The following is a 26,208-nucleotide window of genomic DNA, read 5'->3' as shown; positions in this document are numbered from 1 at the left end:
ATTTTACAGACACAAAAAGATCCCACCATGTTGAACGAACAAATTATCTTTCGGCATTTTACAATTGTACCGAAACTTCCTGTTTCCATCACAGCTGTTGAGATTTTTTTTATATGGTATGACTTTACTCGCATAAACACTGTGGATGAAAATATGGTTAGTGACAGACTAATCTACTGTTAAATTGAAGCTGTCACGATCGTTGGTTAGAGAGGACCAAGGCGCAGCGTGTTGAGCGAACATACTTTAATAGTAAAGTGCACACACGAATACAAAACAATAAACGATACGTAACGTCCTCAGACAATGACTGACAAGGAACAAAAACCCACAACACTAAGGTGAACACTGACAGTTTAAATATGGCTCCCAATCAGAGATAACGAGCCGACAGCTGACACTCGTTACCACTGATTGGGAGTCACACGACCAAACAAGGAAACACAACCAAATACAACACAACCAATACCAAACACAACCAAATGAACACACCCTGGCTCAAAATACACAGTCCCGGAGCCAGAGCGTGACAGTACCCCCCCCTAAAGGCGCGGACTCCGACCGCGCCTACACCCCAAATAGGGGAGGGCTGGGTGGGTGTTGCTCCTCGGAGGCGGCTCCGGCTCCGGGCTTGACCACCACCCTACTACAATCCCCCCGTAGTGCCCCCAGTCCGATCTGACCCAGTTAGCTGGATCAGGACTGCCGACGCGCACCCCTGGCTTGGCGCGTGAGGCAGGAATGGACCGGACCTGGCAGACGATACGCACCCTTTGCATGGTGCGTGGAGCCGGAACAGGCCTCACCAGGCTGAAGACTCGCATCCCTGGCTTGGTGCGAGTAGCAGGAATGGGCTGAATCCGGCTGACGACTCGCACCCTTGACTTGGTGCGAGTGGCAGGAACAGGCTGAATCCGGCTGACGACTCGCACCCTTGGCTTGGTGCGAGTGGCAGGAACAGGCCGGGTTGGGCCGGCGACGCACACCGTGGACCTAGTGCGTGGAGCAGGGACGGGCTGGACCAGGCTGACGACTCGCACCCTTGGCTTGGTGCGAGTAGCAGGAACGGGCTGGACCAGGCCGACGACGCACACCGTAGGCTTTGTGCATAGAGCAGGGACAGGCCGGGCTGGGCTGGCGACGCACACCGTAGGCTTAGTGCGTGGAGCAGGGACAGGCCGACCTGGGCTGGCGACGCACACCGTAGGCTTTGTGCGTGGAGCAGGGACAGGCCGGGCTGGGCTGGCGACGCACACCACTGACTTGGTGGGAATGGCAGGAACAGGCCGGGCTGGGCTGGCGACGCGCACCACAGACTCGGTGCGGAGCGCAGGAACGGGCCGGGCTGGGCTGTCGACGCACACCGTAGGTTTGGTGCGGGGAGCAGGAATAGACCGGACCGTACTGGGGACACACACCACTGGCTCTACACCGGGATCTGGAACGGGCCGGACCGGACTGGCAACACCCGCCAGTACCTCTCGCCGTGCCTCTACTCCTTCCATCCCCTCTTCTACCAGTGGCCCCCGTAACCTGGCGGCCTCCTCTGCAACCCCGCTGGACCGCCTCCATAGCGGCCTCCTGCTGCCCCCGATGTCGTGAGCCCCCCTAAAATTTTCTGGGGGTCTCTCCTCCCCGTGGACCAGGCCTCCAACATTCTCTCCCACCTCTCGCTCCTCTGTCTCCAACCCTCTTCACTCAGCTCCTCAATGGGCTTGACCCAGTCGAAGCTGCCACGGAGATCAATTAGCGATGGCTCCTGGACACGCTGCTTGGTCTGGTCTTGGTGGGTTTTTCTGTCACGATCGTTGGTTAGAGAGGACCAAGGCGCAGCGTGTTGAGCGAACATACTTTAATAGTAAAGTGCACACACGAATACAAAACAATAAACGATACGTAACGTCCTCAGACAATGACTGACAAGGAACAAAAACCCACAACACTAAGGTGAACACTGACAGTTTAAATATGGCTCCCAATCAGAGATAACGAGCCGACAGCTGACACTCGTTACCACTGATTGGGAGTCACACGACCAAACAAGGAAACACAACCAAATACAACACAACCAATACCAAACACAACCAAATGAACACACCCTGGCTCAAAATACACAGTCCCGGAGCCAGAGCGTGACAGAAGCATATTTACTTGCCAACAAATTAAAGTTGAAATCGTACACCAACTCCCTGCATCATTTGTTTTAGCAGTAAGATTGTAGCTTGTTACTTCCAAATACATTTCATGAATATCACAATGAATTGATCCAGAAGTTGAAGTCAACACTTGGTTACTGATGCAGCTGGAGTCCTTTAGTCACTTGTCAGTGCACTTAGATTTTTTCTTTGTATAAAACCTTTTATATGAAACTCCAAACATACTGTATGTAGAAGAACTACAATGTCTATACCACAATGCAGTTGGGAGCATACTAGGTATTCTATATTATACTACAACATCAGTCTAACTGAATATGGATGTTGTGTTGGCTGAATGTTCCAAACAGGGTCCTGAATGTTCTTCAGCTGGTGAACCTTGTCTTGTGCTGGGCAATGGCAGCTGGTCTGGCAGAACTTAATGAGATCCATGAACTCGGACATAGACTATACACTTTGGCTCTTGCCAGCCCCGTGCAGTCTTTAACTCTTCTGAGTCAGATGATGTTGAGCTTGAGCTTGAGCTTGTTCCCAGCTGAAAGCTTTCATCCAATGGGTCTACAGGAACTGCACTACTAAAGCTGGTGTCAAGGTCATCATCGGCAGCAGCAGCAGGATTAGTCTGTAGGAGATACACCACTCAGTGATTAGCCAACATTTTACTAATTTGTCCCTATCAGTAGACGCTCAAACAAGGTACTTATTCCGCATTCACATGCTAGTCGGAACAATGAAACTCGGAAATGTCCGACTTGATAATTGGTTGTAGTTATACACGTGCCGCGTTCAACCAGGTAGCAAGTCAGAAATTTCAGAGTTTCGTAGTTCCGACTAGCACTTGAACGCGACATATATACACCCATCCCCCTCATGTCGATAGATCATGCTAACTAACCTTCACACACAATACCCACCCTCAACAGACACCAGTCAGTCACCCACACCATCCCCTCCTTACTACACTGAACAAAAATATAAACGCAACATGCAACAATTTAAAAGATTTTACTGAGTTACAGTTCATATAAGGAAATCAGTCAATTGAATTAAATTCATTAGACCCTAATCTATGGATTTCACATGACTTGTAATACAGATATGCATCTGTTGGTCACAGATACCTTAAAAAAAGGTAGGTTCGTGGATCAGAAAACCTGTCAGTATCTGGTGTGACCACCATTTGCCTTATGCAGCGCGACACGTCCTTTGCATAGAGTTGATCAGGCTGTTGATTGTGGCCTATGGAATGTTGTCCCACTCCTCTTCAATGGCTGTGCGAAGTTGCTGGATATTGGCGGGAACTGGAACACGCTTTCGTACATGTCAATCCAGAGCATCCCAAATATGCTCAATGGGTGACATGTCTGGTGAGTATGCAGGCCATGGAAGAACTGGGACATTGTCAGCTTCCAGGAATTGTGTACAGATCCTTGCGACATGGGGCCGGGCATTATCATGCTGAAACATGAGGTGATGGCGGCAGATTAATGGCACGACAATGAGCCTCAGGATCTCGTCACGGTATATCTGTGCATTCAAATTGCCATCAATAAAATGCAATTGTGTTCATTGTCCTTAGCTTATGCCTGCCCATACCATAACCCCACCGCCACCATAGGGCACTCTGTTCACAATGTTGACATCAACTCGCCCACACAACACCATACACGCTGTCTGCCATCTGCCCGGTACAGTTGAAAACCGGGATTAATCAGTGAAGAGCACACTGCTCCAGCGTGCCAGTGGCCATCGAAGGAGAGCATTTTGCCAAACTGCAGTCAGGTCAAGACCCTGGTGAGGACGACAAGCACGCTGATGAGCTTCCCTGAGACGGTTTTTGACAGTTTGTGTAGAAATTATTTGGTTGTGCAAACCCACAGTTTCAACAGCTGTCCGGGTGGCCTCAGACGATCCCGCAGGTGAAGAAGCCAGATGTGGAGGTCTTGGGCTGGCATGGTCACATGTGGTCTGTGGTTGTGATGCCGGTTGGACGCACTGCCAAATTATCTAAAACAACGATGAAGGTGGCTTATGGTAGAGAAATAAATGAACATTCAATTATCTGGCAACAGCTCTGGTGGACATTCCTGCAGTTAGCATGCCAATTGTACGCTCCCTCAAAATGTGAGACATCTGTGGCATTGTGTTGTGTGACAAAACTGCACATTTTAGAGTGGCCTTTTATTATCCCCAGCACAAGGTGCAACTGTGTAATGATGCTGTTTAATTAGCTTATTGATATGCCACACCTGTCATGTGGATGGATTATCTTGGCAAAGGAGAAATGCTTACTAACAGGGATATAAACAAATTTGTGCACAAAATTTGAGAGAAATTCGCTTTTTTTTCAACTCATGAAACATGGGACCAACACTTTACATGTTGCATTTATATTTTTGTTCAGTCTAATAACTCATAAACAATCAACTAAGCCTCCATAATACAGAGAACTACAGTATAATTTGTAGCCTACTTATAAACACACCAACTATGACAACAAAACACAGACCAGTATATTTATTTGCTCATCATCGACCATGGAAAGATTTAGCAAAGGTGACTTACACTAGTTCCTGGTGCTGAGCTTGATGTTGATGCTGCTGCAGATGTTGATGGGATCAGACTCTGTAAATACAACACATAGGCCATCTATGTTATCATCTGCAGTTGTTAAGTTAGCTAGCTATGTAACGATCCCGGCAGTCTGAGTCGGGTCCTGTCTGTGGACTAGTTTTTCTGCTCGGGATCTCCAGTTTCCCGAGGGTTCTGGAACGCTCCGGGGAGCTCTCTTGATTTCCGCACCTGCATCCCATCAGCAATCTGCACACCTGGTCCTGATCATCACCCTTCTTAGGCTCTGGCCTAACATCCATTCCCTGCCGGATCGTTAGCCATGAACAGTAGGTTTACCAGAGTATCAGTCTTAGAGCTTCTAGCGTTAGTTTTGTTGTTTTGCACCTTGTTGGTTTGTTGTTTACTTACCTCCGTTTTTGTTCCATCTGCAGTCACTCGTCCGGAACCTTCATCCAACCTCTGCCTGGTGGTCGGCGGCTGCCGAGCCATGATTGGAACAACCACTGCACCCCCAACAACTAATCAACGCCGCCCGCTCTGTTCCCTGGATTATTCAGCATCACTCTTGAATTTGTAAATAAACACTCACCTTCGTTTCAACTTACCTTGTCCTGGTCTGCTTCTGGGTTCTGGCTTTGTAACTCGTGACAAGCTAATAGTTAGATATGGTCTGGTAGGCTGTAGCTAACGTAACCTAATGTAGCTAAAGTTAGCTTGCAATGTTGCAAATCACATTGCCAGATTGCAGCTGGCTAATTATATTGATTTTAATAATAATAATAATAATAATAATAATAATATGCCATTTAGCAGACGCTTTTATCCAAAGCGACTTACAGTCATGTGTGCATACATTTTTACGTATGGGTGGTCCCGGGGATCGAACCCACTACCCTGGCGTTACAAGCACCATGCTCTACCAATTATGAAAGCTAGCTAGATTTGGGTTTAGGTAAACAAATGTAGTTCGCTAGCTAGTTAGCTAGATCATTTAGCTACGTTAAGCCCGACTTCTTAGTAAGGTAACTGATGAAATGTTACCCTAACGCAGCTTATGCTTGCTTCTAGTTTGCACATCCAGGTACTGAGCACAACACCATGACTAAACTTTACAGTTGTTGTCAAAACAAAATTGAAAAGTTTTTAGCAAGCTGATGTTCTATGAACGACCCTTACAAAAAATTATTGCAGTTTTGAAACTTTCTTCCAATTTCTAAAGCCTGTGCTGAGTCAGGCATAGAAACACATTGGTTGGGAATTGTGTGGAGGTGGGTATTCGGCCTGTAAGTCCCTGCTGATGTTCTAAAGAGGTCAATCTAACTCAACCATAACAATGGAATTGGCATGGAAACACATGGGGGAAAGGGCCTTGGGGAAAGACCCAGAGTCTCCTCATTGCCCCCCAGCAAAATTAGCCTACATTAAGGCTATTGTTTATATGTTCATTTCACAATATGTTGAGGTAAAAATCGAAGTATAATGCTTGTATGGATGTCAACCCCAACACATGTTCATCATGTCATCATTACCAATCAGCTGCATTACAGTTAAAAACGACTGACTACCATCAACAATTTCTTTATGCTAGCTATGCTAACCAGTTTATACTAACGGGAGTTAGCATTTAGCAGGCACTTCTTCTATGCAGTGAAAACAGACTTGTTTTAATATCTGACAGGCAACACATGGTGGGCCTGTTACACTACATAAACCATGACGAATTTGACGAATATCCGCTTTGTTAGATCAGATTCGTTGATTATGCGCAAATCTGGTCAATGGATCGTCTGCGTTCCATTGAGTCCTTTACCGCACCTATGGGACACCAGCCTTCTGGCTCGAGCATTACTTTATAGCTCAATGGGCTCGAGAGACTTGGCATTGCTGTTGCCTGCCAGATATTAAAATGCCTGTGTAGGTATTTTACCTATCAGCTAATCACATCATGGTTCCCCTGCTCAGACATTGCATGCATCAACCAATGATGGCGTGCCACGTCACCGACTGTGTCATTGACTGACAGATTGCTATAACATGGGTAGCTGATATGTAAAATACCTATCCAGGAGTTGTAAGATATGGCAGGAGTCAGCAACGCCTGGGCAGAGGAACATGACCAAAATGTTATCACAATCTGTCAGTTTATGTATGCACTCACTAACTGTAAGTCGCTCTGGATAAGAGCGTCTGCTAAATGACTAAAACATTTTTTTTTATGTAAATGAAATGGCATGCAACCATTGGTTGAGGCATGTACTTTCTGACACTTCTATCATAGTCCAAAACGTGTATGTGTATGCACAGCAGTGTTCTAGAATATTGGACCATTGGCATTCATACTTATCAAATTTTCAGCGCAGCTCAAGCAACTTCTCCAACGACGTCACCACATTCAAATGAATAGAGGGCGTGTACTGGAGCCGCCTTGTTGGGGAGGTGCACGTTTGGGCAAAACAACTGGGAAATCGGAAATCTCCGACTTCCGATTTCAGTGCGTTCAAAACAACTGGGAACTCCTAGAAACGAGCTCCAACTGGGAAAAATCGTTTGGAATGGTCATCCGACTTGGAATTCCAAGTCGGAAATTCTGCATCTTTCTAGAGCTCCAAATTCCGACCTGAAGATCACTTATGTCATGATTTGACCTCGTTTTATTTCCGAACTCCCAGTTGTCTTGAATGCGCCAGAGACGACTGTTGCTAAGGACGCATTTCCCAAGCAAGATGGCTACTGACAAAAAACAAATAAGAAATTCTCGCTACTATGTCGGAGAAGTTAAACATCTTACCCGGAATGGTAAGTCTAGACAGCATAAGCTCATAAGAAGACTTTGATGATTTTCTTCATAAGTAGCGTTAATGACAACCCGTAAAATATTTGCTATAACAAGCTTATTAGCAGCAGGTGCGTGACTATGTCTGTCTGTCCCCACCACCATGCAGGGTTTGGCGTGTATGTGTATCCAAACAGCTTTTTTCGCTATGAGGGAGAGTGGAGTAAGGGCGAAAAACATGGTGTGTATGCCCTATGCCATTGGTAGTAACTAGCTACTGTAGTAGCCTAACTATGTTCTTTTGGTAATAGCAGAGAAGGTTACACTTGGATATGTTGCTGACAATATGATTGCTGATGGTATGAGAAACAACAATAAATGAAAAACATAGCTGAACCTTATGTCTCATAGTGTGACTTTGCTACCATGTTTGCTTGTTATGTTATAATGATATGCAAACTATATGTTTAGGTTATGCTTAGCCTGAATCGTCATCTAGTGATCTAGCTAGCTAGTCACCATCTGACATAGCTAATCAAACACAATTAAATAATGCTGTATAAGGAAGGGATAGCATCGGCATGTCAGGCTTAGCTTTGATGCAACCAAGATAGTTTTTACATTGTGCTGGAGGTAAAAACTATGTAAAAACTCTATTGGTTGCATCGAAGCTAGGCAAGGCTATGCACTTGAATGAAACTCCTACTTTTTATCCAGGGCATGGAAAACTCTTCATGAAAGATGGAAGTTACTACGAAGGAGAGTTTGCCCATGGGGAAATAGAGGGGAACGGGTCAAGGTTCTGGGCAAAAACAGGTACATGCACTCACCTAGCTTCGATGCAACCAAGAGTTTTCACATTGTGCTGGTCTCTTTTGAACTGTAAAAACTATCTTGGTTGCATCGAAGCTAGCACTCACCTAGGTTAGTCAGTCCCAGAGCCATATAAAAGTATATGGACACCCCTTCAAATTAGTGGATGCGGCTATTTCAGCCACACCCGTTGCTGACAGGTGTATAAAATCGAGCACACAGCCATGCAATCTCCAAAGACAAACATTGACAGTAGAATGGCCCATACTGAAGAGCTCAGTGACTTTCAACGTGGCACTGCCATAGGTTGCCACCTTTTCAACAAGTCAGTTCGTCAAATTTCTGCCTTGCAGTGGAAACGTCTAGGGGCAACAACGGCTCAGCCGCGAAGTGGTAGGCCACACAAGCTCACAGAACGGGACCGCCGAGTGCTGAAGCGTGTAAAAACCATTCTGTGCTTCCGACTTTGTGGCAACAGTTTGGGGAAGGCCCTTTCCTGTTTCAGCATGACAATGCCCCCGTGCACAAAGAGAGGTCCATACAGAAATGGTTTGTCGAGATCGTTGTGGAAGAACTTAACTGGCCTGCACAGAGCCCTGACCTCAACCCCATCAAACACCTTTTGGATGAATTGGACCGCCGACTGTGAGCCAGGTCTAATCGCCCAACGTTCCCGAGCTCATTACTGCCCTTGTGGCTGAATTGAAGCAAGTCCCCGCAGCAATGTTCCAACATCTAGTGGAAAGCCTTCCCAGAAGAGTGGTGGCTGTTATTGCAACAAAGGGGGGACCAACTTCATATTAATGCCCATCATTTTGGAATGAGATGTTCGACAAGCAGGTGTCCACATACTTTTATCCATTAGTGTATGTATATATACAGTACCAGTCAAAAGTTTGGACACAACTACTCATTCAGGGTTTTTCTTTATTTTTACTATTTTCTACATTGTAGAATAACAGTGAAGATATCAAAACTATGAAATAACACAAATGGAATCATGTAGTAACCAAAAAAGTGTTAAACAAATCAAAATATATTTTATATTTGAGATTCTTCAAATAGCCACCCTTTGCCTTGATGTCAGCTTTGCACACTTTTGGCATTATGTCAACCAGCTTCACCTGAAATGCTTTTCCAACAGTCTTGAAGGAGTTCCCACATATGCTGAGCACTTGTTTGCTGCTTTTCCTTCACTCTGCCATCCGACTCTGTTACAGGAGGGGGTCGCAGTTCCGGAGCGACCCACTAGGTGTCATCCTCCGACAACCTTAGGCACCTCCTCACTCGCAGTCTGGACTAATCAGTATCCTATTGGTGTCACCTGTGTCTACCTGTTCACCTGTGTATTTATGCCCTCACTTCCCTGTGTTCCCTTGCTCAGTTTTCTTTTATCGTGATAAGTCCGTTCTTTTGTATTTGGGCTTTGGGACCACCAGTAAAGATCCTTGTTTCACCATCTCTGCCTATTGCCTACTGTATATCCTGCACCGCACCTGGGTCACATTTCACACCAACCCTTACAGAAAACTGAGCCAATATGGACCCAGCAGAGTCAGCACAGTATCAGAGCGCATTGGCAACACAGGGAGCTATGCTGAACCAACACGACCGCAGCCTGCAGCAGATCATCGAGAATCTCTGACGATCGCCGCGCAGAGCTGGTTGGACACCCGACCATCCCCGGCATCGGCGTCTCCAGTCTTGCCTGCGACATTGCGGGAACCCCGCCTACCACCTCCGGAGAGGTATGACAGATGTCCAGAGGGCTGCAGGGAATTCCTCACCCAGTGTTCCCTGGTATTCAGCCTACAACCCTCCTCCTTCCCGACGGAGCAGGGCCGGGTGGCCTACATCATCACTCTGTTGACCGGTCGGGCCCTTTCCTGGGCTACCGCGGAGTGGGAGAGGCAAACTCCGGCGTGCTCCGACTCCTACCAATTCACCCGGGAGCTACGCAAGGTGTTCGACACCTCTCGGGTGGTGTCGGGGCACAAGGCCGGGAGGCGGCTGACGGCCTGTCGGCAGGGTGACCGTTCGGTGGCGGACTACTCCGTGGAGTTCCGGAACCGGGCTCGAGAGGCAGGATGGGAGGAGGCCGCTCTGGTCGTCCTTTACGTGCAGGGGCTATCGGAGGGGATGAAGGACGAATTCTCCTTCAGGGAGCTGCCTGAGTGACTGGACGGCCTCGTGGAACTCTCGGTACGGGTAGACAATCAGCATCGTGAGAGGGCGCATGACCCAAGGCGCGCCTCCGCGTCCCCCTATCAACTCGGAGGCTTTCTGACGATTCAGGGAGGAGATGCCTCAGGAGGAGACTATGCAGCTGGGGGTGGCGCTCTTGTCCAGGATGGAGAGGCAGAGGCGTCTGCGCCAGGGACGTTGCCTGTACTGCGGCCAGGCAGGTCACCACTGCGACTCATGCCTGGACAAGCCGGGAAACGGGAGGGCTCGCTAGTATCAGGAGGGGTGCTAGCGAGCCGGAACCGAAACCCCAACTCCAGAGACTCCCAGACTTTTCTCCCCGTCAGGGTTCAGTGGGCCTGCGCTGCGCGTCGGGCACATGCACTGGTGGATTCTAGGGCCGCGGGAAACCTGATGGATCCGGGGCTGGCCCAAGGGTGGAGCGTTCCGTTACTCTCCCTCTCCGAGCCGGTTCCGGTCATGGGCCTGGACGGCCAGTTTTTCATTGTGGACTCTCCGGAGTGTCCCCTCATCCTCGGGCACCCCTGGCTGGTCACCCACAAACCCCAGATAGAGTGTTCCACGGGGCGGCTCATCCTGGAGGGATTCTCTGCCCCGTCCTATTCCGGTCTCCACCGACCACTCATCAGCCCAAACGACCGTCCCAGACCACCTACCAGTCCTCACCTCTTCCCCAGGTCCCGCACTCCGAACCCCCTACCGCCCTTGCGGCGGTTGCCACCGGGAGGATGGCGGCTACAGACTCTGTCACCGGCCCAGACCTGGCAGGCGTTCCCTGGGAGTATTGGGATCTGGGGGAGGTGTTTAGTAAGAGGCTTGCGAAAGGCCTACCTCCTCACAGGCTATACGACTGCACTATCGATCTCCTGCCGGGCGCTGGCCATGAGGGAGTATATCCGTCCCTCTACCTCCTGAGTGGAAGACGGCTTTTAACACACCCAGTGGGCATTACGAGTACCAAGTCATGGCGTTCGGTCTAGCCAATGCGCCTGCGGTGTTCCAGGCGTTGGTCAATGACGTGCTCCGGGACCTCCTCGACTACAGCGTCTTTGTGTATTTGGATGACATCCTAATATTCTCAAAGGACATGAGTGAACACCAGCAGCACGTTCTGCAGGTCCTCCAACGCCTTCTCCGTCACCAGCTCTACGTCAAGGGGGAGAAGTGCGTGTTCCACACAGAGACAGTCTCCTTCCTGGGGTTCATCGTCACCCAGGGGGACCTACGGATGGACCCAGCCAAGGTCAGCGCGGTACTGGATTGGCCCCATTCCTCATCCCTCAAGCAACTACAGGGTTCTCAAATTTATATAGGCGATTTATTCGCAATTTTAGCTCCCTAGCCGCTTCCCTGACAGACCTCACCCAGACGAGCGTGCGCAACTTCGACCTGGATCCCGGAAGCGGGGAATGCATTTGATGCACTTAAGCAACGCTTTACATCGGCCCCGGTCCTAGGGCATCCTGATCCGTCCCTGCCGTTCATTGTGGAGGTGGATGCTTCAGACGTTGCGGTGGGAGCAATCCTGTCCCAGTGGTTCTTCACGGACGGTGAGAATCACTCTGCGCGTTTTTCTCCCGTCGGCTGTCCCCGGTGGAGCGGAATTACGACGTGGGGAACCGTGAGTTGCTAGCGTTCAAGCTCGCCCTGGGGGAGTGAAGGCATTGGCTAGAGGGGGCTTCCCAGCCATTCGTCGTATGGACGGACCATAAGAACTTAGCCTACATTCAGGGGGCCAAGAGGCTCAACTCGCACCAGGCCAGGTGGGCGTTGTTCTTCACCTTGTTACGATTCACCATCTCATACCGTCCGGTGTCGAAGAACACCAAGCCTGACACGCTGTCCCGGCAGTTCGACCCCGTGGACCTGGTGGAGAGGGACGACCCCAGTGTCCCCAACACCATGATTGCTGCCCCAGTTTCGTGGAGAATCGATATGCTGGTCAGAGTAGCGTTACGGTGGGAGCCCGATCCGGGTGGAGGTCCATCGGGGAGGATGTACGTACCCAAGGCTGCGCGCTCGTGACTGCTTCAGTGGGCGCACGCATCCGACCCCCCACCCCCCACCTTGTCACAACACAACTGATTGGCTCAAATGCATTAAGAAGGAAAACAATTCCACAAATTAACTTTTAAGAAGGCACACCTGTTAATTGAAACGCATTCCAGGTGACTACCTCATGAAGCTGGTTGAGAGAATGCCAAGAGTGTGCAAAGCTGTCATTTAAATTTTTTTGTCATTTAGCAGACACTCTTATCCAGAGCGACTTACAGTTAGTGAATGCATATGTTTTTTTGTTGTATTTTTTTTGTCTTCAAGGCAAAGGGTGGCTATTTGAAGAATCTCAAGTATAAAATATATTTTGATTTGTTTAACAGTTCTTTGGTTACTACATGATTCCATATGTGTTATTTCATAGTTTTGATGTCTTCACTATTATTCTACAATGTAAAAAATTGTAAAAATAAAGAAAAGCCCTTGAATGAGTAGGTGTGTCCAAACTTTTGACTGGTAGTATATACAGTGGGGAGAACAAGTATTTGATACACTGCCGATTTTGCAGGTTTTCCTACTTACAAAGCATGTCGAGGTCTGTAATTTTTATCATAGGTACACGTCAACTGTGAGAGACGGAATCTAAAACAAAAATCCAGAAAATCACATTGTATGATTTTTAAGTAATTAATTTGCATTTTATTGCATGACATAAGTATTTGATACATCAGAAAAGCAGAACTTAATATTTGGTACAGAAACCTTTGTTTGCAATTACAGAGATCATACGTTTCCTGTAGGTCTTGACCAGGTTTGCACACACTGCAGCAGGGATTTTGGCCCACTCCTCCATACAGACCTTCTCCAGATCCTTCAGGTTTCGGGGCTGTCGCTGGGCAATACAGACTTTCAGCTCCCTCCAAAGATTTTCTATTGGGTTCAGGTCTGGAGACTGGCTAGGCCACTCCAGGACCGTGAGATGCTTCTTACGGAGCCACTCCTTAGTTGCCCTGGCTGTGTGTTTCGGGTCGTTGTCATGCTGGAAGACCCAACCACGACCCATCTTCAATGCTCTTACTGAGGGAAGGAGGTTGTTGGCCAAGATCTCGCGATACATGGCCCCATCCATCTTCCCCTCAATACGGTGCAGTCGTCCTGTCCCCTTTGCAGAAAAGCATCCCCAAAGAATGATGTTTCCACCTCCATGCTTCACGGTTGGGATGGTGTTCTTGGGGTTGTACTCATCCTTCTTCTTCCTCCAAACACGGCGAGTGGAGTTTAGACCAAAAAGCTCTATTTTTCTCTCATCAGACCACATGACCTTCTCCCATTCCTCATCTGGATCATCCAGATGGTCATTGGCAAACTTCAGACGGGCCTGGACATGCGCTGGCTTGAGCAGGGGGACCTTGCGTGCGCTGCAGGATTTTAGTCCATGACGGCGTAGTGTGTTACTAATGGTTTTCTTTGAGACTGTGGTCCCAGCTCTCTTCAGGTCGTTGACCAGGTCCTGCCGTGTAGTTCTGGGCTGATCCCTCACCTTCCTCATGATCATTGATGCCCCACGAGGTGAGATCTTGCATGGAGCCCCAGACCGAGGGTGATTGACCGTCATCTTGAACTTCTTCCATTTTCTAATAATTGCGCCAACAGTTGTTGCCTTCTCACCAAGCTGCTTGCCTATTGTCCTGTAGCCCATCCCAGCCTTGTGCAGGTCTACAATTTTATCCCTAATGTCCTTACACAGCTCTCTGGTCTTGGCCATTGTGGAGAGCTTGGAGTCTGTTTGATTGAGTGTGTGGACAGGTGTCTTTTATACAGGTAATAAGTTCAAACAGGTGCAGTTAATACAGGTAATGAGTGGAGAACAGGAGGGCTTCTTAAAGAAAAACTAACAGGTTTGTGAGAGCTGGAATTCTTACTGGTTGGTAGGTGAACAAATACTTATGTCATGCAATAAAATGCAAATTAATTACTTAAAAATCATACAATGTGTCTCTCACAGTTGAAGTGTACCTATGATAAAAATTACAGACCTCTACATGCTTTGTAAGTAGGAAAACCTGCAAAATCGTCAGTGTATCAAATACTTGTTCTCCCCACTGTATATATATATATATACAGTTGAAGTCGGAAGTTTACATACGCTTTGGTTGGAGTCATTAAAACTTGTTTTTCAACCGCTCCACAAACTTCTTGTTAATAAACTATAGTTTTGGCAAGTCGGTTAGGACATCTACTTTGTGCATGACACAAGTAATTTTTCCAACAATTGTTTACAGGCAGGTTATTTAACTTATAATTCACTGTATCACAATTCCGGTGGGTCAGAAGTTTACAAAATTCCAGAAAATGATGTCATGGCTTTAGAAGCTTCTGATAGGCTAATTGACATCATTTCAGTCCATTGGAGGTGTACCTGTGGATGTATTTCAAGGCCTACCTTCAAACTCAGTGCCTCTTTGCTTGACATCATGGGAAAATCAAAAGAAATCAGCCAAGACCTCAGAAAAAAAATTGTATTGTCTGGTTCATCCTTGGGAGCAATTTCCAAACGCCTGAAGGTACCACGTTCATCTGTACAAACAATAGTACGCAAGTATAAACACCATGGGACCACGCAGTCGTCATACCGCTCAGGAAGGAGATGCGTTCTGTCCCCTAGAGATGAACATACTTTGGTGCGAAAAGTGCAAATAAATTCCAGAACAACAGCAAAGAACCATGTGAAGATGCTGGAGGAAACAGGTACAAAAGTATCTATATCCACAGTAAAACGAGTCCTATATCAACATAACCTGAAAGGCCGCTCAGCAAGGAGGAAGCCACTGCTCCAAAACCGCCATAAAAAAGCCAGACTACGGTTTGCAACTGCACATGGGGACAAAGATCGTACTTTTTGGAGAAATGTCCTCTGGTCTGATGAAACAAAAATAGAACTGTTTGGCCATAATGACCATCGTTATGTTTGGAGGAAAAAGGGGGTTGCTTGCAAGCCGAAGAACACCATCCCAACCGTGAAGCACGGGGGTGGCAGCAACATGCTGTGGGGTTGCTTTGCTGCAGGAGGGACTGGTGCACTTCACAAAATAGATGGCATCATGAGGAAGGATAAATTATGTGGATATATTGAAGCAACATCTCAAGACATCAGTCAGGAAGTTAAAGCTTGGTCGCAAATGGGTCTTCCAAATGGACAATGACCCCAAGCATACTTCCAAAGTTGTGGCAAAATGGCTTAAGGACAACAAAGTCAAGGTATTGGAGTGGCCATCACAAAGCCCTGACCTCAATCCTATAGAAGATATGTGGGCAGAACTGAAAAAGCGTGTGCGAGCAAGGAGGCCTACAAACCTGACTCAGTTACACCATCTCTGTCAGGAGGAATGGGCCAAAATTCACCCAACTTATTGTGGGAAGCTTGTGGAAGGCTACCCGAAACGTTTGACCCAAGTTAAACAATTTAAAGGCAATGCTACCAAATACTAATTGAGTGTATGTAAACTTCTGACCCACTGGGAATGTGATGAAAGAAATAAAAGCTGAAATAAATCATTCTCCCTGCTATTATTCTGACATTTCACATTCTTAAAATAAAGTGGTGATCCTAACTGACCTAAAACAGGGAATTTTTACTAGGATTAAATGTCAGGAATTGTGAAAAACTGAGTTTAAACGTATTTGGCTAAGGTGTATGTAAACCTCCGACTTCAACTGTGTATATATATATATATATATATATATATATATATATATATATATATATATATATATATATATATAACTCTGGTCAGTCCACTTCCTAAATTTGATAAGAATTCAGTGCTAGAAGACCGTATAAAGCATTAGACTTGTAGCCTAAAATGTAATATCAAGTCGTTTCAATGAACAAAGTATTTATGAATCTCTCAGGTGTATCCTATTCTGGCCAGTTCAGTGGAGGGGAGCTTCATGGCTGTGGTGTGATGCAGAAAGGCAATGGAGAGCGATACGAGGGAGAGTTTTCCTACGGACTCCGAGATGGTGGGCAATACTAGACCTATATCCCAAAAATACATGTCCTGCACCGGAAGCAAAGTATGTTTTGCATATTTTAGCATATTAGCCTATGTGCTAATATGCATCTACTGCAGCGTAAAGAATATCTATAGGACTTCTCTGGGTGCGTCTGCAATGGTACCTTATATAGTGCAGGATAATTCCATTGTAACATAGTGAAATGTATGCTAAACAAAAAAAAACAATGATTGCAAAGTTAAAATAACCATACAACTATATGCACAAGGATGACTTTTAACAATTTCCACTGACAATTTTACAAAAACAAGTTTACTTGAAGAACAGTGCAGATGCAACGTTTGATAACAGAATGACAGCGCCAACAGCACTGTACCATTTCAGATGTAGCCAGGACTTCTCTCTGACCTTAATATGTGAAGTCAAACATTAAGATTGTGTCATTCAATTATATTTCGCATACTCCTATCATCCAGGCAATGGGTTTCTGGTGGATAAGGATGGACAAACATACGAGGGATCGTTTCATCAAAACAAGAGGCATGGTGAAGGACAAATGCACTACAGGTACAACGTTGTCCCTCTCTTGATTACGTTGCAATTGACCAGAGTTCTGACTTTGATATTACTGTCTCAAGAATGTTTTGCAAAGTACTAAATGTTGTTCATACCAATCTAGATTATTAATTAGATGATGAATTCTTCATCAGACTGGAAATGTTAACCCTATAGGCTGGACAAAGTTGAAAACATACCCAGATTAAGTTTAAACATGTTCATGGACAGAAGTATGCCAAACCCAATGAGCCATCCTGTTGGAAACCAATGTCTTGTTGTTGTTCAGATGAACTCGAGATGAACTTTGCTTCATTTGACAGGAATGGAGATCAATATGAAGGAGGTTGGCTTCTGGACCAACGACAAGGCCACGGAGTGATGCGCTTTGGGGATGGATCAGTGTACGAGGTGGGTGTCCATTTGGATTTCATTTTCTTCACAATGCATGGACGTTCAGGCAAATCAAATGATTGATACATGCATGGTTTATTTTTATTTATTTCTTCAATGTGATATAATGTCCAGATGACTCAGTTTTAATTGGGTTGTACTATTCTCGTCCTCAAACTTTTATTCCTGAAAATAAGATTGATTTGTCCTAAAGCTGGCCAAATAAATGAACATGTTGCTGTTTTGAGCACCTCATAATTAGAACATATATTTAGCTGCTATTCATGCAAATTGCCACTGCGGGTCACCATTGTATTTCTACTGAGGATCAGATAGTATGGCAAGCTTGCTATCATGGGCACTACATCCTAGGACAGGAGTATCAAACTAATTTTGCCCCGGGGGCTGCATTCGGTCTTCAACGAGGTCCGGATGGCGGAACTGAAAATGGGTTATATTTCCTAGCTGTGAAAATGTGCAAAAAATAGTCCTCTATCAATCGTTTTGGAAAATGTTGATGCTCCTTGACTGTCTAGCTCTCATTTCAGTGATTATTAGCGAGCTGGACACAGTCAAGAAACGGTATGATTGTAGGTCGATAATCATTTCTACACAGTTTCAATTTGGTTTTAGTCATTTTAAAGTACATCAGCGTTCCAAAACACTTCAATATACTCACATATGTAATACACTGACTGCGCAAGGTCCAGGACTTCTGGTCTGAATGCTTGGTCTGAACGTTAACACGCATCGCTTATGGTACAGTTTTGGAAACATAAGGAACGTATCTTTCATATCAGCGAGAACTAATAATAGTAATTTAAAAATTTATAGGGTTAGGCTTAGTGTTCCCACACGGCCATATCTCCATGTTACAGTGCTTGTTTACGGAAGTCAGACGGAAGACAGAGGCGACCAACTGTGCTAATTAGCTATCTAGCGTGCTTGAACACCTGTGTGTAAGTGTAACTGGGAAGTATAACGGAAGTGCCGTGTAGCTCAGTTGGTTGAGCATGGCGCTTGCAACGCCAGGGTTGTGGGTTCGATTCCCATGGGGGACTAGTATGAAAAAAGTATGAAAATGTATGTAAGTCGCTCTGGATAAGGGCGTCTGCTAAATTATGTAAGTGTAGTTCATTGCAGCCGTATTGATCTGAGCAAACCTACTACAGTAAGTGTATGTTTTTTATTTGAAAGATTCTTTCTCGCTGATAGGAAAGATAAATCCATATGTTTCGAAAACCCTATCGCAAGTGATGATTATTGACGTTTCTAAATGTTAAAACAGAGCGTCGGGATTGTAGTTCACACTGGTAAGCGGTGCTTATAGCTGAGAACCATTGGGATAAGGCAGAATACCTTGTTAATGCCTTGGGTTCTCCAGAGCAATAGTATCCTATGGTGCCAATCACATCTATAGTGCCACCAACTGGTCTGGTCCAGCCATCTAATGTTGCAGTGACTTTATATTCACACAGCTTCTAAGGACAAATACTGTACATTTACATACCAAATGTCCTTGCCCCATGTCCATCGGTTCAGTTCTAGTAGCCAGTTGTTGTTGCCCATGGTGGAATCATTGAGCCTGTTGACTCCTGAAGCCCCCATGAACTCCAGAGTCTAGAAGCAGTCTAGCTAATTCGTAAGCTGGCTAGTGTTGCGAATTAGCATTGCACTAGTTAGCTGAGCTGTTTTACAAGAAAACGGTTGAGATGACTCAAACACTGTAGCTAGTTAGCGAGGCTTCCTCAGCGACAATTTTAAGTTAACTGTCATTTAAGTTGGTTTGTTACTACTGGTTTCAGATCTGAGGCGAGAGAATCTGTCCGCCATTTTTTGTGCTTTGGTAAGGGCTCAGAGTGACGTCACCTACCCAAGAAGCCTCAACCAATCACCCAACGGATATTAATGACTTTGCCTCTGGGTATCCTACAAAACAACATTTTGCGACCGGTTATGCGATAACCCAGCATCAATGGAAAAAGATCTCTTGTATACAGAGTGACACACTTTCACAAGGATGTTACTTCTGGGTAACCGAGATTACCCAAAAATACATGTCCTGCACCGGAAGTAAAGTATTTTTTGCATATTTTAGCATATTAGCCTATGTGCTAATATGCATCTACTGCAGCGTTTCCCAAAACTTGATTAGTTGATTATTTGAACAGCTGTGTAGTGCTAGGGCAAAAACCTAAACGTGCACCCCTTGGGGTCCCGAGGACCGAGTTTGGGAAACCCTGATATACTGGTATAGTGTGGCCATCTTTGAATGCATGAACGTTCTTTTCTCAAACTCTTTAGGGACTATTGTGATGAGTCCAAATACCAAATTAGAAGTAAATCTGACTTTTAGTCCATGAGAAAAAAAAGTATGATGTTGTTGTTTGTATGTGTATGTTTTGTATTGTTTATCAAATATAAACTAAAATCTTATAAAAAAAAAGGTAAATGTGTTCAGCATGAGGAAAGACACCTACATACAAAGTTTCAAGTGTCTAGGTCAAATGGGTCAGCAGGTATGAGGGTTTAAAGGTAGACTCTGCGATATGACGTAGATTCAGAAAGTAAACAGCATAGTGGGTCAATTTCCACAACAACAACTAGCGTTGAAGCGTGAGGCTCAACTGTGGAGATGGGAGAACCTTCCAGAAGGACAACCATCTCTGCAGCACTCCACCAATCAGGCCTCTATGGTAGAGTGGCCAGACGGAAGCCACTCCTCAGTAAAAGGCACGTGACAGCCCGCTTGGAGTTTGCCAAAAGTCCCCTAAAGGACTCTCAGACCATGAGAAACAAGATTCTCTGGTCTGATGAAACCAAGATTGAACTCTTTGGCCTGAATGCCAAACGTCATATCTGGAGGAAACCTGGCACCATCCCTACGGTGAAGTATGGTGGTGGCAGCATCATGCTGTGGGGATGTTTTTCAGCTGCAGGGACTGGGAGACTAGTCAGGATCGAGGGAAAGATGAACGGAGCAAAGTACATGAAAACCTGCTCCAGAGCACTCAGGACCTCAGACTGGGGCGAATGTTCACCTTCCAACAGGACTACGACCATAAGCACACAGCCAAGACAATGCAGGAGTGGCTTCGGGACAAGTCTCTGAATGTCCTTGAGTGGCCCAGCCAGAGCCTGGACTTGAACCCAATCAAACATCTCTGGAGAGACCTGAAAATAACTGTGCAGCGAAGCTCGCCATCCAACCTGACAGAGCTTGAGAGGATCTGCAGAGAAGAATGGGATTTAACTCCCCAAATACAGGTGTGCCAAGCTTGTAGCGTCATACCCAAGAAGACTTGAGGCTGTAATCGCTGACAAAGGTGCTTCAACAATGTACTGAGTAAAGGGTCTGAATACTTATGAAAATGTGATATCAGTTTATAATTTTTAACAAATGTGCAAACAGTTATAAAAACCTGTTTTAGCTTCGTCATTATGTGTGTGGATTGATGAGGGGAAAAAACGATTTAATCAATTTTAGAATAAGGCTGTAAGGTAACAAAATGTGGAAAAAGTCAAGGGGTCTGAATACTTTCCGAATGCACTGTATCTACTTTCTATTGTGTACTTTCTAAAATGTGTACAGTAAAAATAGCCCCATACCCTACAGTAACTACCTACTTTCACAGTAAACACAACTACAGTAGTTTGGATATTTACCCCCACCTAACCCTCGATCCAGTATTTCTATTGAAATCAAAAGGAAACTTATCTCTCCTCTGTGACCTGAACTTGAACTTTGTAATGAATTGCAGGACTCATTGATTTAGAACTGGCAGCAGGCTGTCGCCATGGGGAGCCAGGGGGGTAGAGACCCAGGAAAGACAAGTATTGACTATTCACCACACAGCTTCTTGACAGCTGCGCTAAGCCAGCACTAAACTTCCAACCAGAGAGAGAGAGAGAGAGAAAGAGGAAGAGCGAGTCATAATCCAGTCGATTTCACCTATGACATTAAAAGTCTGATTATTGATGATTATGAATGTGGAAATATTATGTGCTTTGAAATTATCTAGCCTATTCGCCTTATTCTGGAATGTCACAGTGATCGTGGCGAGTTAGTTGCAATTGTGTTTCTATTACCGTCAACATTCGCGCGATGCTAGCGCATGCAAAAGTGGTACTTTTAGTTGAGAGGTTGATAGTTTTACACTGACAGAACCGCACAAAATCCTAAAATCGATCAACATGACAAGCATTATATGTTCAGTACGAGGCTGTCACAATAATTGGGTGAAGAGCAGGCAGTTTTTACAACAGCAATGTTTTGAACACCAACCTCTACGTCGATCTGAATGTACCTGTGGAGCCCCATACGACCTGCATCCACCTCCAGTCTTTGTGGGTCTGGCTCAAAGCGTTGAACCTAAAGAAACCACCAAAACGTCCCTTTGTGTGCTCCTACCACTTCTTTGACAAGAAGCCTACAGTGGAGCATCCTTACCCAGAAAAATGGCTTGGCTACGATGCTCCACTGGTGAAAAAGCGTCGGGTGTTGGTCAGGCAGTCATCAGTGACAGGTAAGCCAAACGCTTGAGCAGTTTGCCTGCTCTCATTTTGTCTCCCTCTTGCTCTTGTATCTAAGCACAGTCTCGTAATAGCACAATTTATTTCCTCTACAACTCAATAAACATTTCATTTTATATATACTTAATTATTATGATTATTAAATATTATTAGGAGCGTCCATGCAGTATGGCGTTTTATTGTACGGTTTTGTTAGTAATTGTCCATTGACTTGTTTAACAAGCCATACTGATTTCTTAACAGATGACACAACAGGCTCAAGTGTTCACCAAATTGAAAATGGGGATTGGCCAACACAGATAGAAGGAATGGATATGCCTTCAGAGAAGGATGCCCAAACCCAATTGGAAGACTCATCTCTAAGTGATCACAACTACAGCTCATGTAAAGCCCACTACCTGTGAGGCAGGGACACAGTGCCCAGCAGCACCTCTCTACAAAACCCTGCTGAGGAACGAAGCACTCTGTCGACTGCATACAGGCTTGTCTCTTGCTGCCTTTTCTGCCCTGGCGGAACATCTTCTGCCTCTCTACAAAGGTAGCTTTCAGTTAGACCTGACAAATTCCTGATGACACTGATGAAGCTGAAGCTCAACTTGCTGCAGCAGTACCTAGCAGAAAGGTTTGGTGTTTCCCAGAGTATTGTCAGTCGACTGATTAGTTATTGGATTGACATGATGGAAGAGAATCTGAGGGAGTACATTCCATGGCTGCCGAGACCATCCGTGCTACAATGCCACAATGCTTTAAGGACCACTACCCAGGAACAACCAGCATTATTGACTGCTCAGAAACGGCTTTACAGAAGTGCAAGAATCTGGATTCAAGGGGTGAGTCTCAGCCATTACTCTGCTCAGAACACTATCAAGTACCTGGTGGCCATTGCACCTTGTGGTCTAGTGATGTTCATCTCCTCAGCATATGGAGGTAGATGTAGCGACAAATATACAGTGGGGGAAAAAAAGTATTTAGTCAGCCACCAATTGTTCAAGTTCTCCCACTTAAAAAGATGAGAGAGGCCTCTAATTTTCATCATAGGTACACGTCAACTATGACAGACAAATTGAGAAAAAAAATCCAGAAAATCACATTGTAGGATTTTTAATGAATTTATTTGCAAATTATGGTGGAAAATAAGTATTTGGTCACCTACAAACAAGCAAGATTTCTGGCTCTCACAGACCTGTAACTTCTTCTTTAAGAGGCTCCTCTGTCCTCCACTCGTTACCTGTATTAATGGCACCTGTTTAAACTTGTTATCAGTATAAAAGACACCTGTCCACAACCTCAAACAGTCACACTCCAAACTCCACTATGGCCAAGACCAAAGAGCTGTCAAAGGACACCAGAAACAAAATTGTAGACCTGCACCAGGCTGGGAAGACTGAATCTGCAATAGGTAAGCAGCTTGGTTTGAAGAAATCAACTGTGGGAGCAATTATTAGGAAATGGAAGACATACAAGACCACTGATAATCTCCCTCGATCTGGGGCTCCACGCAAGATCTCACCCCGTGAGGTCAAAATGATCACAAGAACGGTGAGCAAAAATCCCAGAACCACACGGGGGGACCTAGTGAAGGACCTGCAGAGAGCTGGGACCAAAGTAACAAAGCCTACCATCAGTAACACACTACGCCGCCAGGAACTCAAATCCTGCAGTGCCAGACGTGTCCCCCTGCTTAAGCCAGTACATGTCCAGGCCCGTCTGAAGTTTGCTAGAGTGCATGTGGATGATCCAGAAGAGGATTGGGAGAATGTCATATGGTCAGATGAAACCAAAATAGAACTTTTTTGGTAAAAACTCAACTCGTCGTGTTTGGAGGACAAAGAATGCTGAGTTGCATCCAAAGAACACCATACCTACTGTGAAGCATGGGGGTGGAAACATCATGCTTTGGGGCTGTTTTTCTGCAAAGGGACCAGGACGACTGATCTGTGTAAAGGAAAGAATGAATGGGGCCATGTATCGTGAGGTTTTGAGTGAAAACCTCCTTCCATCAGCAAGGGCATTGAAGATGAAACGTGGCTGGGTCTTTCAGCATGACAATGATCCCAAACACACCGCCCGGGCAACGAAGGAGTGGCTTCGTAAGAAGCATTTCAAGGTCCTGGAGTGGCCTAGCCAGTCTCTAGATCTCAACCCCATAGAAAATCTTTGGAGGGAGTTGAAAGTCTGTGTTGCCCAGCGACAGCCCCAAAACATCATTGCTCTAGAGGAGATCTGCATGGAGGAATGGGCCAAAATACCAGCAACAGTGTGTGAAACCCTTGTGAAGACTTACAGAAAACGTTTGACCTGTGTCATTGCCAACAAAGGGTATATAACAAAGTATTGAGAAACTTTTGTTATTGACCAAATACTTATTTTCCACCATAATTTGCAAATAAATTCATTACAAATCCTACAATGTGATTTTCTGGAAAAAAATGTCTCATCTTGTCTGTCATAGTTGACGTGTACCTATGATGAAATTTACAGGCCTCTCTCATCTTTTTAAGTGGGAGAACATGCACAATTGGTGGCTGACTAAATACTTTTTTTCCCCACTGTAGTAGCCACGTGGCCCATGTGGTTGCAGTTGGGGTGTGCCCTCCACCCCCTTCACATCACAGGCTTTCCCATTGAAGACATCATCCAGAGAATCACAGCCCTTCCCCATGACAGGACACTTTGGAGTTCAGCACTCCGTCAGGGCTTGCTGATAACCATGGCTCTTCAACACTGACAACAGTGCCTTTGTGGTCCACAGAGTATCCACGGTCTTCCAGGCACTGGGAGGCCATCAGCTCATAATCTTCCCCGTAGCGTGTGGCTGCATTCCCTCGGAACCTGGGATACAGATGATCCTGGAGAAACTTACCAGGGTTGGTGGATTCCCTGACAGGGACCTTCTTGGCTGAGCTTGCAGTAACTCGAAGCTTCCTTGAGTCATGCCACAAGTGAGGCACTCTGCTCCTTTGTGATCTGTTCCAAAGCAGTCGACTGGGTTGGGTCAAGTTTCACAAATTCATTGTAGAAGAACAGGCACTTCTGGCAGTTGTAATTTACATGCTCTCCATGTGGCTGGGAAAGAGTAGAGCATCTATATTAAGTTATTATATGCAGTTAGAGAGCACTGAACAGAAGAGACACACAACAGTTCAAATACATCAAAAAGGTACAGCCACAAATAAATATTCCTTTCAGCCCAATTTGACCTGGGATGCTACTGGCTGTGATATTATTGTCAGTTCAGCATTAACACACTTATAGAGCAGACTCCCCACAGGCAGATTCAGGTGTCTCAGGCTCCTATTCAATTCATCCTGTGAGTGGAACACAGGAGTGGGAGGCAGGGGTGGACATTCTGGATGCTTTTCTGCATATTGGTCACTGGCCTTATGGTGTGTGAAGTCAATGCTGTTTAACCGCTTTGGCTCAAGGTTCCTCCGAGTCCCTGCATTCCATTGTCGCTGCTCATCTGTGCAGGCTATGCCAGTTAGCCCACTGGACACTGCATTCTGCACCTGTGATAGAATGTTTGTTACAAAAAAAGACATTCAGAGAAAATCCCATTATTAACAATTGTGTGACTGAGGACTATGTGATCAACTTAATCAAAACACATGCAAGTTTCATCATAAACTTACCTCGCTATTGTTCCCAATGAGATGAGACCACTTATACTTACCATACTTTAGACATTACCCCCAACCACAAGGATATTTTACAAACGTTATTCACCCAGAAAAACAATAACACTAAAGAAATACATGTGATGCTGACATGTTTAAATACATTTTATACCCTACTCACCTGGACTCCATAAACCTACCTTGCTTCACCAACATGAGATTTGACAGGATACTTACAGATTCCCCACATTAATACAGCAGTTCTGTTGATTCACAAATACATGTTAACATAACCAATAAATCATGACATTCTCAATTCAGCTTTCATCCAACAAAACGTTTGGTCTAACTGCTATGTTAAGCCTGACTATTTTATCATTCTGTGTCTAGATAAGGCAGTATTGTGCACTTTCATCTATAAAAGGAATGAAGAAAATAGGCTATAAACATCAATTGATCATAGATATCATCTGAGAACTCTATCATAATGTTAGCCTATGGATTATAGTAACTGTCACCACAACACATGCAGGTTGCTTGTATGCTGTAATCGCTTATGTTAAGTAATATTAGACAT

The 26,208-nt window shown here is 45.4% G+C and overlaps 1 protein-coding gene across 1 annotated transcript in view; it reads left to right on the top strand.

The window, feature by feature from the left end:
- Nucleotides 1-7,354: 7,354 nt before the first annotated feature.
- LOC121545933 (MORN repeat-containing protein 1) overlaps nucleotides 7,355-26,208 on the top strand; it is a 136,056-nt gene continuing 117,202 nt past the window's right edge. Inside the window, exons 1-6 of the mRNA XM_041856859.2 lie at nucleotides 7,355-7,526; nucleotides 7,673-7,744; nucleotides 8,221-8,319; nucleotides 16,429-16,539; nucleotides 17,010-17,100; nucleotides 17,412-17,499. Coding sequence (XP_041712793.1) covers nucleotides 7,409-7,526; nucleotides 7,673-7,744; nucleotides 8,221-8,319; nucleotides 16,429-16,539; nucleotides 17,010-17,100; nucleotides 17,412-17,499 — 579 coding nt within the window. The 5' untranslated portion in view covers nucleotides 7,355-7,408. The remainder of the gene's footprint in view (nucleotides 7,527-7,672; nucleotides 7,745-8,220; nucleotides 8,320-16,428; nucleotides 16,540-17,009; nucleotides 17,101-17,411; nucleotides 17,500-26,208) is intronic.

This window comes from Coregonus clupeaformis, chromosome 30 (assembly GCF_020615455.1).
Source record: "Coregonus clupeaformis isolate EN_2021a chromosome 30, ASM2061545v1, whole genome shotgun sequence".
NCBI classification, from domain to species: Eukaryota; Metazoa; Chordata; class Actinopteri; order Salmoniformes; family Salmonidae; genus Coregonus; species Coregonus clupeaformis.
The sequence above is the reverse complement of the archived record's forward strand: the minus strand, read 5'-3'. Positions and strand labels throughout refer to the sequence as shown.